At 48.8% G+C, this 13,245-nt stretch overlaps 1 protein-coding gene across 3 annotated transcripts in view; it reads right to left on the reverse strand.

Annotated features, from left to right (window-relative positions):
• Nucleotides 1-703: 703 nt before the first annotated feature.
• FNIP1 (folliculin interacting protein 1) overlaps nucleotides 704-13,245 on the reverse strand; it is a 68,750-nt gene continuing 56,208 nt past the window's right edge. For all 3 annotated transcript variants that reach the window (XM_064521152.1, XM_064521151.1, XM_026118221.2), the window contains 7 exons: nucleotides 12,222-12,368; nucleotides 10,337-10,506; nucleotides 7,522-8,947; nucleotides 6,992-7,160; nucleotides 5,081-5,278; nucleotides 4,562-4,677; nucleotides 704-3,723 (listed from right to left, as the gene is read on the reverse strand). In XM_064521152.1, the coding sequence (XP_064377222.1) occupies nucleotides 3,645-3,723; nucleotides 4,562-4,677; nucleotides 5,081-5,278; nucleotides 6,992-7,160; nucleotides 7,522-8,947; nucleotides 10,337-10,506; nucleotides 12,222-12,368 (2,305 nt within the window). In that variant the 3' untranslated portion in view covers nucleotides 704-3,644. The remainder of the gene's footprint in view (nucleotides 3,724-4,561; nucleotides 4,678-5,080; nucleotides 5,279-6,991; nucleotides 7,161-7,521; nucleotides 8,948-10,336; nucleotides 10,507-12,221; nucleotides 12,369-13,245) is intronic.

Here is a 13,245-nt window from a genome sequence, read left to right on the forward strand (position 1 = left end):
CACCAGGCAGGAGATCCAAACTCTGTTCGTGTTCCTACTCTTTTTTCCTCCAAAGCACTAGATGGGGTTTGCTAACCCTACCGGGATTTCGACTTGGGGTCTTTGACTGTCGAAGCCGAGGAGCGCCAGTTCCACCAAGCCACCGGCTCTGAGGAGCTCTAGCAACACTTTCCAAAAATGCAGCAAGAGCAGCGATGACTTTATTCTACACAGGCACAACAGGAAAAGCACAGTTGGTCTGAAGAGCCCGTAACTTACTGCAGAATATGAAAAAAACAGGAGATGACTGAGGTACGAGAAAAACCAGGAACAGAGGCATCGCTTGCAACACAAACCAACCGGAGAAGACGTGCGATCGCCAGGGCACACGCTCGTTTTTAACTCTAGGTACAAAGCCACTGGTTTTCAGTGGCAAGTCGTTAAGTTTGCACACGACGTTTGCAGAGGGGCAGGACGGAGCAGCGGGGCAGCGACCAGCCCCTCCGCGGGGCTTTGCGTTCGGGGAGAACAGGCTCCTGCGACAAGCCGCTCCGCAGGCCCCGAATTAACAGGCCCCAAATTAACGGTTGCAGCATCCCTGGCGTGACGAGGCGTCCCCGGAAAGGCGCCCGCATCTCGCCCGCAGGACCGTCACGGTTTGTGCATCCACCAACGTCCCCTAGTGCAAGTGGAAAAACGGGACACGAGCGAAATGCAGCAGAAGTAAACTGACATACTGTATTTATTGCACAAATTTCCCCTAAAATTGGGAATGGTTATTATAATACAAGTGCACATCTTGGGAAATATATACAAAAACAGAAGAGATAACAAGTATGTACATTTTACCCAGCATTTTACAAGTACCACCATCTAAATAATTTAGAGAAAGCAAAAAATTGTCATAAAATATCTATAACTAATAGGGAAAACATATGCAAGGTGTAAAATCCTTTCTTTTAAATATATTTTTTTGTTCTTAGCAGCCCAGTGTTTGCCAATTGCAACAAAATTTTTTTTTTCTAATTTGTGTGACTAGTACGCTTAGTTTTCAGCCAGAAAATTAAGACATATTAATGGAGATCGGGAATAGTGGAAAACAGAAATCAAACCCATTAACTTCCTATTCACATAAAACGATCGTGATATACTTTTTAAAAGTCAATGCTACAGTCCTGTAAAAGATTCCTTTTCGTATTATTTAACGCACAGACCTACGTACCACGTTGTTCGTGTACCCTGGAAATTGACTTAGGGAAAACCTTCCCGTCGCGCTCCGCTTCTGCTCGCGATCCCACCACGACGGCCACCCTGAGCCCGCGGGAACCCCTCGCCGGGTCCATCCCCGCGCAACACCCGCAGTTCACTTAAGGATGGTTAAATGGAGGAGACCAGAGCGTCTCCCCGTAGCCCCGCAGTACGAGCACAGCGCTGCGAGGGGCCAGGACCGCGGTGCAGAGCTCCCGAACCCTTTGGTTTTTGGCCCGACGCCACCGCGCCTGGGAGCCCTGGTGCAATCAGGCTGCAGCTGCAAATATACGTACAGCGTTCAGAGCGGTAACCACTGGCTGGATAACGTGTTATAGCAAAGAGTTAAACCTTCCTATTCGGAGCTCAATCCCCTATTTCATATAATACGCGTTTGCAGAACTGGCCCCTACGTTTCGTGCTCACTCCCAAGTCGGACGTAGCACAATCGCGCTGTAAAGGGGGGACAGGCGAAGGACAGGGCACAAACGTACCTTCAATCACGTTATCAAACACAAGTTTCTTCCCCGCAGCAGTCAGCAATAGTTTTATATACAAAAGAGTTTCGAATGGCACTGCCTGTATTATAGTTTGGTTTACTTGCCAACATAGACTCGGTCCTACACGGCAAATGGTGCGGGTTTGCCCATGCCGATCTTTCCTGGGACAGAGCCTTAAGTCCTGGCTTTTAGATATCACCGAAAAAGACACCGGGTGAAACCCTGGCCAAGCGAAGGAAGGGAGGAGTTTTGTCACCGACAGCAGTGGCACAGGGATCTCTCCTATTGTTTTCAAGTTTATCAAAGGACTAAAATAGGCTTGTATTTAAAATAACTCTGCAAACAAGAATAGAAGGCGGGCTATAGTACTGAAAAGATGATTACAGAATGAGATATCTATAGAACTGTTTATATAGGATAGTGACCAAGTATCTCCTACCTTTACTGTGGATAATCCATGAATTTCAATATATTGAATGCGATCGATGAAAACAGAACCTAAAATTAGCAACATTAATTGGCTGCTAGGACAAGTAAGCAAAGAAAAGCCTATAATGAAGTGTCCAGTTAAACTGAGGTAGTAGAGCCTTTGAAAACATAATCCACCTACCACTGTATATTTACATTACGTACACCAGACTGGGTCCATCAGCTATTCTTACAGCTATTGTATATACAATGACAAAACAGCGATGGCTGAGTAAAGGAGAAATGCTGAGAATAAAATAAACAACATTTCCTGCTGGTAATTACACAAGTGAGTAGAAAAGGGATTAGAGTCTTCTGCATCAAGGGTATATTTTGTCAAAAAATAATTTTGATATTACTATCCTATGGTGTAATCAGTGTTCATTTTTCGTAGAATGGTTTTAAAAAATATATCAATTAGTTACCTGAGCAATTAAGGGTCATATTCAATGTGTTTTTTCCCCAATGCTTTGGTACAATTACTTCTAGCTCATTATTTCAATAGCTGACTGACTGCTGTAAAAAGAGTATGATGTTGCAAGAACACTAGAGGCCATACAAAAGTCAGAGGTAATAGTCATGCCATCGGGGAGCCCTTGGGGAAACGGCAGCCAACGGTCTCGCTTTGGGGTTTTTTTTTTTTTTTTTTTACATTTTGATTAAGTTGTGAAAGAAAAGCCTCACTTAGTATAAAGCAACATTTAAACATTATAAACATTTAATACTGGTTACAACATCAGGCCAAGAAAGGGAAAGAGAATCTCATTTGCTAGTTTGTCCGCTGGCCTCTTCCTCCACCCTCCCCGTCCCCCACCCCTCCGCTATCCCCTCTCCCCGGGAGAAAGATTATAAATAAACTTCGGAGCTGAGTGTCATTAAGAAGCTTTTTACAAAACAAAACAAAAAAATCCCCAAACCCCTGTTCTTCCTCTGGGAAGCGTCCAGAATTTGACTATTACATGAAAAAGTAGAAGTTGTTTACAAATCATTGCAGCTCGAGAACTGAAGATCTTAACAGGATCCTAATCAGGACAAGCCAGTCTGAAGACAGCTGCTGCCTTCTCCTGCTAAGTTTATAATTGGCGATAGCATGATATATTTCCCAAAGTAGTTTTTCCTTGCGTTCCCAAATATAAATTACAGTTAGCCATTGTGGCAGAAACCAATAAAAAACACAGGTCTTCAGCTTTTGCTAAAATCTTGGATTTTCTGTGCTTGGAATCTCAGGCTTATCCATTTTCCTTTTTTCCTTTCTTTACCATTTTTTATAAACGGCCACGTGGGAGAGGAAAAGTCTCCAAACGTTTGCATGATGTGCAGTCATACATGGAGATGCTGCAGCTCAGCGAGCCGTTTGCTTCAGTTGCTTCCAAGAGAAAGGAGCCAGACCAAGTTGCCTTCCGTTTCGTTTCCAGGGAAAAAAAGTTGACGCCCGTGCCCTCCGGCATCTCAGAGCAGTATCTGGGCGACATACGGGGAGTGAGTGCTTGCCACAGCTGCCAGCAAAGGGAGGTCACTGGATTCAATCCTAAAAGGAAGCAGAAGAGTCACACTTAATCGATCCCAAAATGTGGCAGGGCCGAACACGTGCGCTAGTGGCTGTGGACGGGGACCGTGGGCAGCCTGGAGCGGCAGCACGTTCTCCAGGGAAAACTGAAGCCAACTGTATTTCTCTGCTCACGCAGTGCTGCCAGCTGGGCTGCACGCTCCAGCCATCACTGTTTTTAACATTTGCTCCAGGCACGCCTGCTCGGACGGGCGCGGGACGGGTCTGCACGGTCAACACCGCGCTCCGCTCCTACCTGCCTGCCTTTTTTTTCCTTTTTCCTCTCCACAGGGCCAACAAACTGCTGAGACAACAGCGGGAGGGAGAAAAGGCAGCAGATTCCCTCCTCTCCCCCCCGCAACGGGAGCGCTCGCTGGGGAACAGGGCGCAGGAGCGCAGAGGACGAGGCCACACCGCTTTGCAGCCACCAAGGAGGCACCGGGGTGGCACAGCCTCCAGCTCCGCACGGCCTCCGGGTGCCTCCCGGCCCATCCGCGCACGGCACGGTATCCAGAGCCTTCCCGAAAACACCCCGGGAGAGCTGCCCCGCTTGTGCCCCGCAGCCGGAGAGGTGTTAGGTGCCTTACACGACCCAGAGGGTGTTTTGTGCCACGCGGGGAAAAGCCAGCCTGGAGGAACCAGGAGTCCCCTCCTGGCAGGAGGGGAGGGAGAACGGCCGGGGCATCCTCAGGATCAAGTAATGGCCACGGAGCAGCCCGCGGCCACGGGCGATTTAGGCCCCCGAGGCTCCAGCCCCGCTCAGGAACCGGCTTTGCCGGGCTCGGGGCTGCCCCAGGGCCCGGGTCGTGAGCGTACGTACCCCAGCACCACGCCCAGCTCTTTGACGTGAACTCTCATCTGGCCCTTGAGATATTCAGACAGCATCTTGCTTTTGAAGTACAGCTCCTGCAGCCGATCTTCCAGGTGCATAACGCACTAGAAAGCAGAGAAAGACATCGCGTCAGGGACGAGACACAGCGCTGGACCCGAAGCGCAGCCGGTGTCAAAGCGAAGCAGAACAGACCCACACACCTAGCGCCTTTTCCTCGGCTGGCTCTAGGGGAACAGTTATTTAGCTATTAGCAATTTGTTCTTCGCTGGCAAGATTCCCACTTTTAAGCAGTTTTTGATTGCATGTGAAATCAGAATTAATGAGAAAGCTGTCTTGATTACAGAGCAGCGCTTGAAAGGGCCGCTCCAACAGCTATGGCAGGGCTGCACCGGCTACCGACGCCGTGCCTAAGGGTGAATAAACTAGGCCAAAGCTCGCAAAATTTTCACCTACAAAGTGAAAGGATGCTTTAAGGACATAGCTCTTTCCATTTTCATTCATACTCACAAAGTTTGGAGATAAGTTATGCTTGTAAAGCTGAAGAGTGGAATGAAGGAGGTTGGAGATGAGACTGGAGACGAGCACTTCTTTTCCCAGCTTGTTATCGATCATTCGTCTCTGGCTACTGGCCACTTGCACCGTCCATTTATCCGTGTCTGCAATAATGCAGACAGCTTCTGCAATGGGCTCATCCAGAACAGGATGCTGGAAACAAAAAATTAATAGCATAAGCCTGAGAATGACAGATGACAACGGTCTGTTTACAAAACGCTGCCAGCCTGGATGGCCAGGACAGCGTCCCAGACGCTGCCTCATTTCAGCTATGGGGACATTTGCTAGGAATTGCGTTCAATCTCTTAAAAGCTGAGCTTCGCTTTAAACGAGGCAGAGTCTTACAAGGATAGTCGCTATTTCACATTTTCTTCCAAGCTTGAAAGTGTGTCACTGCCTGATGATTTTATCTTTTGATACTTGATATAAAGAGTTCTGACTGAATATGCATAAGATAAAAATGAACATGTATTAAAAGTCTATTTTAAACCCCTAAAACTAAAAGCACCAAAAATCTCATTAGCTTTCCAGCATGGCTGGGTTAGTGAGGTCGGGCTTATTCCCATTTGTCACTGTTCTTCCTTTACAGGAGGACCAGCAGAGGGAGTAAACAACTAACTAAAACACGCAGCTCTTCCACTCCCTCCAAGCAGTGTTTCAAGTCCTCTCTAAAGCCTTTTTTTTTTAAAAAAAAAAGGGAGTATTTGGAATGCACTGTCCTTTCCTGATGCACCCTTTGGGCTGAGCTCTTAGCAAGCATCGCTTTCCGGAGAGTCGCACTTCACTCAGGGTCAGGATGCTGCAGTGCTTTGCTTGCAAGTCGGCGCACTGCCGCCTCCGTCGCGTGAACTTCAGTTGTGCTTCACGAACGGCTCAGGGTGAAACACCCCCAAAACAGGCCTGCAGGGCTGCTCTGCGGGGGAGACCCCGCCGCACAGGGCTGCGTGCGAGGAGAGGGGACAGACAGGAACTTGGGGAACGGCCACGGAGATCCTGACTGCTCACTCGGGAGTTGCGGAAGAAGGGGAGGTCGCAGGGGTCCCTGGGGAGCTCTCGGAGAAACCGCTCAGCGGCCTGGGCTTGTGTCGCTCCTTGCTCCCTCGGGAACAGACCAAGGGGAGCAGGAACGTGCTTTCCAGGGACAGCTGGTACCCTGTGCCTCTCCTGGTGTTTTCCACTCATTTCCTGAGAGCTAGGAAAGGGGTAGCAAATAATGCATTTCCCAACCATACCCCAGTTCATCCCCGGAAAAGGTTCAGTGGGGAGGAGCTGAACTCCTGCAGACACAAAAAGTGCACTTATCTCCACACCAGCCTCTCCTTTCCCCCCCGAAGTCGATGCCACTGGGCACTTTGCTTACGCTCCTGAGAAAGAAGTCACGTCGCTGCAGCACGGAGCGCTGCTGAGGGCTCCTCCCCAGACCACGCTGCGCCCCACCAGCAGCAGCGCGGACTGGACACCCGCGGAAAGGGGAAACGAACGGAGGGAGCAAAGGGCACCTCGGCGCAGCCAAGCACCGAGACGACGCGCCCGGGAAGGGAGGCAGCAATCGCAGTGTTTAGTCTCAACATCGTCCCACGCCTGGGGCATGCCACCAGCAGCAGGCTGCAAGGCCTGCAAGGCACCGTGATCTCTCTAAGGCTTAGCTCCGGGATCTGTCTTCCCACGGGCACGAGCCCCTCACAAGTGGCTTCACTTTTCAGATACATTAATGGAGAGAGGAGAAAAGAACTTGTGACCTGCGACTGCAGAAACCTGTGGAGAGCTGCGACAGTAAATATTTTCACTTCCTGCACGTTTGTTGATTCAAAAACATTTGCCTTTCCCTACTGTGACAAATACATTTACCAAATATAGCTTAATTACCTGCACAGCATGCGACAAATCTGACACCAAGCAGTGCCTCAGCTTTTCATCACTTCCTATTCCTTGCAAAACAAAGTCAGGGACGTATGATGAACAGTAGCCACCTAGTAAGGATCTTCCAAAATTGGCAATACTGGGCTGGACAGAGTTCACTTCAACTAACTTTGACCTGCAAGAAAGGTGTATCATGGAGATATACAACAGAAAACACCACATTCAGCTTACAAAGAGGTTGCACTTTCACATTTATTGCATCTCCTCTATCTTCCATTCAAGCAGTTTTTAAAAAGAAAGATTTTCGAGTCAGCTTTCACAGTCAGCCCACTGTGGAAGAAAAGGATCTGAGCCAAGATGGCAATGCACAAATAATATTTTTTTCCAGACGACTGATCTCTTTATATTCTTTTACAACCAACAAGCTCAAGACACACTTTTCCAACCACTGATGCCAAGTTAGGCTACATTCCTCCAAACATGTGACATGAGAAGAGGTTGTATCTTTTGGGATCTAACCACGGAATAGCACTTACCCAGGAAAAGGAATCTCATACTCTTCTGCCCAGTCTTCCTGCTCTCCTCCATAATAGTTACTGCTTGGTCTAGTTAGATCGTGACCTGTATCCTCACTTTCGCTGTCACCCAGGGCGCTATCTGAGCTCTCATTTCTCGGAATGTCCCAATCGATTCCTGGGGCGACTTTTTTCTCTACGTTTTCTCTGTCCCCATGGGGGACACGAATAGAGATTTTCTCTCTTTGGTCCTGCTCAGCAAAGCAGTTTTTGTAGGTCTCCTGTCGAACAGAGTCCATAAACTTACAAAATTCACTGGGCGGTTTGCTAGTCTTTGTACACAGCTTTTTAGAAAAGTCTAAGCTACTGCTGTGAGCAAGAAGGTCTGCAGCTGCTTGCCCTGGAATATCATCAATAGTCCGGGTTTCAATTGAACTGTCATCCGTAAAATACTCATCAAACAGACTCATGCTCTCAGCATTGTACGGATTTGGATTCCAGCTCTGATGCTCACTAGCAACTTGAGGGAAGGGTTCAGCCGTCCCACAGTCTCTATTTTGGTCCTCAACAGTTTGTTTAGCTTCACAGTTCTGATCAGCAGACACTCCTTCCTCCGTTGCCGGCTGGCTGTGATGCCTCGCAATTTGTTCCGCTACTGCTTGACTTCTGAGTTCGATGTCTGAATCGGGTGACATCGAATCTCCAATGAGGAAAGTTACCTTTGTCTGGGCTTCGGCAGCATCGCAAGGAAAGGCGTCGCAGAAGAGCTTATCTGGAGGCTTCTTTTCCACAGCTATACCGGGTGACCTTGCTACAGCAACGGCCTGGCTGCTGGATTCCAGCGACTCTTCATTCCTCCACGCATTCGCTGTTGGCTCTAAACCAGATTCTGTCAATACGCACTTTTCTGTGGAAGCCGACCCGGTGCAGACTACAGTCTCTAGTTTAGGCTCCAGGCAGGCTCTCGACTGCTGAACATCAAGTGCATCTTCCTGGCAGTCATTAGAAACAACAGTTCTGTTCTCATCTGAAGATGTTTCCAGCTCCACCTTAGGAGTGCTTGGTGCATCTTCTCTCTCTTGCTGTGAAACACCTTCCGTGCTTTGTGCAAGGGCAATTGGACATTTGCAATATTTACAGCTACAGTTAGGAGTTCTCATTTCTTCAGACTCCCTTGGCAGCAAGTTGCCCCTGTTCTTGTGCATTGTGACAAGCACATACTCAGATTCTTCCACTTCTCCTTTCTCCAGCGTGGTCGTTATAACAGTTCCAGGCATGACAATGGCTTCATCTTCCCCATTTTCTAGAAGGTGCGTCTCTTGAAGTTCAGAGCATCTGATGAAGTAAGTGAGGAAATAAAGCAATCTCTGTACTAGGTCATGCCTTTTGCCAACCACAACTGTTTTTGCTAATCTCACAGGTGATCCAATAGCCCCGTACAAGTCACCTAGAATAAGATATAAAAGGGAGAAGTGTTTTTCATCTTTAGAACAAATCATGCTTCAAACAGACAATGTTGTGAACAAAACTTCAACGAGCTTTCAAAGGCCAGGTCTGCAACAGGGAAACACTGAAGCAGAAGAGCGAGGACAGCTGTGCTGGTATTTTGTTTTTAACACAGGGAATCCTAATGATGCTGTTGGTATCACATGTAAGATGACCCACTGGTCAGCGGGACATCTGATCTCACATATTTGGGAGTATTCACACCACCTAACTTCAGTCCCTAGCTTTAGAGGCTAGACTCCTAGATTCCTTATATAGTCACAGGAGAGAGGAGGCATCTGCTCTGGATTACCTTGGACAGTCTGGAACCTGGCCTGAACTTTTAACGACCAAGGAAAGCTGTAAGGAGAAGCAAACCTATGCCAAGACCAAAGGCAAAAAGGAGCAGTGGGGATGCGGAGGTGAAGCCAACTTTTCTCTTCCCTCCTCTTGAGCTCTACTATGGGTTGGATAGGTGGTTTTGGACAGCTTGGAAGACCACATTGCAGATCTGCGTATGGAGGAGCCAGTGCTTGTGTTTTATTTTGGAGGTATCAGGGCACTGTGTGAATGCAGGAATGGGGGACAAGGGATGCAAGAGGCACTGAAAGCCTACTTGGAAACAGTGGATCTCGAGTACCATGAGTTTTGGAAAAGTGTCTCCTTGCCAAATCATTGGCCATCCCTGCCTGTATCAGGACAGGCCAACCTCATAAAACTTTCTGCTCTCCTCCCCAACCAAATTCCACGAGAGCGTGCGTGTAGAGCAGGACAATCTGACCAAGAGGAGGAAGCTCCTCTCCTCTCCTCTCCTCAGCAGCCAGCAGAAGGCAGTGTGACCAAGCCACTAGTTTCAAAGGGCTTTGAAGCCTCACCCAGGGGCTCTGCTCTGCCTACTCATGTTTTCCTGCGCTGTGCCACTCCTTGTCTGTTGTACTGACAGTATGTCCATCTCCCGTCAAAAGATGATTTCCTTGATTTGCTCTTCCTAGAATCAGGCTTGTTGATGGCAGCATCCCAAAAAGTAAAAAATGGAGTTTCCTTACTGGGAGAGGACCACGAAAGGACCATCACCACCAGGGCAGGTGATCGTAAGAGACCTGCTGTAGATGACTAAAAAGAGGGCTTTATTTTTTGGCTGCCACTTCATAATTGGCACTGCCTTAAGAAATTACAGCACGTATAATAAATACTGTACCTGCCTTAAGCTTGAAATGCTGAGTTTTGCCTTGTTTGAGTAAAAAAGGAGTTTTAGCTTGGGAAAAGGGAGTAACAGAAATCAGTAAAAATCACCACATTCATGCCCATTTAAGTAAAGCTATAACACCTTTTAGAGACGTTCGCCACATACCTAGCTGTGCCCACAGTGGGTTGTATGGGTGAGTTTTGGCCAACATGTCCACGCTCTGGGAAGAATGCTTTTCCAGGAAGATCCTGATGGGCGGCTGCCCGTTCGGCATGACGGTAGGGACCCAGGCCAGGTGGTTAGTCAGGACCGCAGTCAGCAAAGCCGGTAAAAACCTGACAACGAAATGCTCGATGTCATCTTTTGCAGGTGCACACTCAACACGTTGAAGTGACAGCAATTCTACAACGCGCATGGATCAGAAATACCAGAAACAACCTAAGGAGCACAGCCAAGATCGTTCCTTCTGTCTTTATTGTTTTTTTTCCCGGGGGGGGGCTGTATTCCCCACCTCCAGCCCCTGCACGGAACACACGTTTAAAGTAAAATGCAATATTTTAAACCTGTGACCATTTCAGTTCCTCAGTTTGGCAAACATCATGAGACTTCCTATTTTGCAAGCTTTGTATTGTAAAACATCTAAAAAAAAAAAAGTTATTTTGTTTACTGCAAGAAGAAGGTGGCGCTCTGCGGCCTTGGTTACGTGCCAGGTCCAAGCAGCAGATCTGTCCTTAAAATCTGAGTATTACTGACAAGGGAGGCTAAGCTATTTGCTACCAAACCTGTAAAGCAGCTAGGTGCAGTGATCTTAACTCTTGGGCGCTTTAGGCACATGCAGTTGCTCCTTTTCGAAAACAAATACCGCCTTCCCAAGTTTTGAAATAGCAGCAGTAAGAGAAAGGCGGCGATTGCAGTCAGCCCGAATGGCCGCATCCTTCCACGGGCAGACGGTCTTCGCCAGCCAGGCGAACAAGCCGAGGGAGCTCCTGAAAGACGTGAGCTTTGCAATTCGCTGCAGCAACAGAGCGCGGAGGCTGTGGCCGGGGGCGGGCGGCTCCCCTCCTCACCCCATCCGCCGAGGCCGCCGCGCCGGGACGCGAGGCCGCCCCGCAGGGCCCGGGCAGCGCTCCGAGGGGCACATGGCCCCGCTTCCCCACCGGAGACCGCCCAGGGAAAGGGGAGCAAACGTTAGCCTGAAACGCAGCCCGGGCTTGATTTTCCTCCTGTTTCCACCAGCGCAAATCTTGCTCTACTTAAAACGAAAGAAGCAAGCGTGCAACCCTTGAGATGCACCCAAAGGCAGGGCCGAGAGCAGCGGGGACCATGCACTCTGACCGGGACGTCCCGCGAGCTGCAGCCGTGCCCCGGCCCCTTCCCGGCTGCTCTGCAGCGCCTTTCCTCCCCTTAGCAGCTGGCTTTGCATTCCCATTCCCACTCCGGCTTCATGTGCTCCTGCTTGTTTTTGGATTTCAGTACAGCCAAACGCTCTAAAAACTTCCCCTATGCGTGCCTTGGGCTGACGGGAGTGCATTCATCAGGTGCTACGGAGTTTATCGAGAACAGCTTCCTTCTCCATCTCGAACAGCTCTGCCCCGGGCTACGCCCTGCGGCACGACGGCGAGTGCTAACGAAGCGCATCGTCTCTTTAGCAGCGTTGCACAGCAGCCGGGTTTACCAGCAACTTGTGGTCGGGCAGCGTTGCACACGCGGCTGGTCCTGCCTGCCTAGCCGTGCTCATCGCATGATAAGCGATGCCGAAAGGTAGACTGCTGCACTTCACCCGGGCTGCTCGCCCCTTCCCAGACACGCACGCCCGTCACGCGCTTCCTCGGGACGCGTTTCAAATGCTCAGCCTTTACCGGGATCGCGAGGAAGCAGGTGCTCCGTGAGACGCTTTCTGATTTCCTTCTTGTCTTAAAACTAACACATTTGTGGGGCTTTTGGCTCTTTCTCACTTACTTTATCAGGATTTAAAAAAAAAGATTTAAAACCTGACTTTAAATAAAAAGGCATGAATAGATATGCATTTAGAAACTAAAATCCACCATACTGGTTTTTAGCAGCGTTTTCCATCAAGAAAGTGAACTCCTTCATGAAGCGATGGCAAAGCTGGTTCTTTTCTGGCGTCCCGGACATCATAGTAAGCCAGACGGGCTCCCCGATCCGCGGCATGGTATAGAGATTGCAGATGGTTGTTCTGAAAAACAAGCAAACAAAAGCCAGAAAATTAAACAAAATAACGGAAGGCAGAAACTCCTGTTCACAGACTTTATTGCAACATTTAGTTCCAACTGCTGCTTCTGCCAGAAGGAAACTTTCTCTCATCAACCATTATCCAAATCACATTGTTCATTAAATTGCCTGAATTCAACTTTCCATCTGGGAAAAGGTGGAAAAACATGTAAATCCTCCCTTATTCTTGCTTAGGTTGTGACTAGGACAATTTTCACGTGCATCTGATTTACCAAAATGCCTTAACTTTCTGCTTGCTTTAAAAATCGGTGACTTTCAGTGCCGAATCCCTGGACATGTGGACTGGTAGAAAAAGGGGACCGGGTTATTTCTTTAACTTTAAATACACCGTACGAGAGTCAAAGTGCCACCACGGTGTCGAGGACGACGCACCCACCACATCCTCTCTGATCTTGCAGAGGACAGTAAACGTCGCACTGAAACCTTGGCTCCATGGTAAGACGCCGATTAAAATCCCACAGATTACTGTTAAGCTCTGCGCCTATCCCAGATGGGTTTTGTTTTAAACACAACGCCCACGTTACGACACTGTGGGAACCTACGTTCTCATCACACTAAAAATGTAAGTCGTGAAAAAACAAAGGAAATGAGTGATCAATTCAGGTTTCCCCCAGCTGCTGCACTGCTGCTTCTGCAGCAAAGGTTTCTGCTTCACCCGAGGAGCAGCCCCAGCAAGCCTTGCCCAGCGCCGCCTCTCCTGCACGTCGGCCTCAGAGCGGTGCGATTCGTCTTGGCCATTCTTGCAGTTTTCATTACAAATGAAATCCAGGCCGTAACGCTCACGACGGTCGAGACGAGCCCTGCCTTCGATTTTCGCGCTC

The sequence above is a fragment of the Dromaius novaehollandiae genome, chromosome 15 (assembly GCF_036370855.1).
Source record: "Dromaius novaehollandiae isolate bDroNov1 chromosome 15, bDroNov1.hap1, whole genome shotgun sequence".
Taxonomy (NCBI): domain Eukaryota; kingdom Metazoa; phylum Chordata; class Aves; order Casuariiformes; family Dromaiidae; genus Dromaius; species Dromaius novaehollandiae.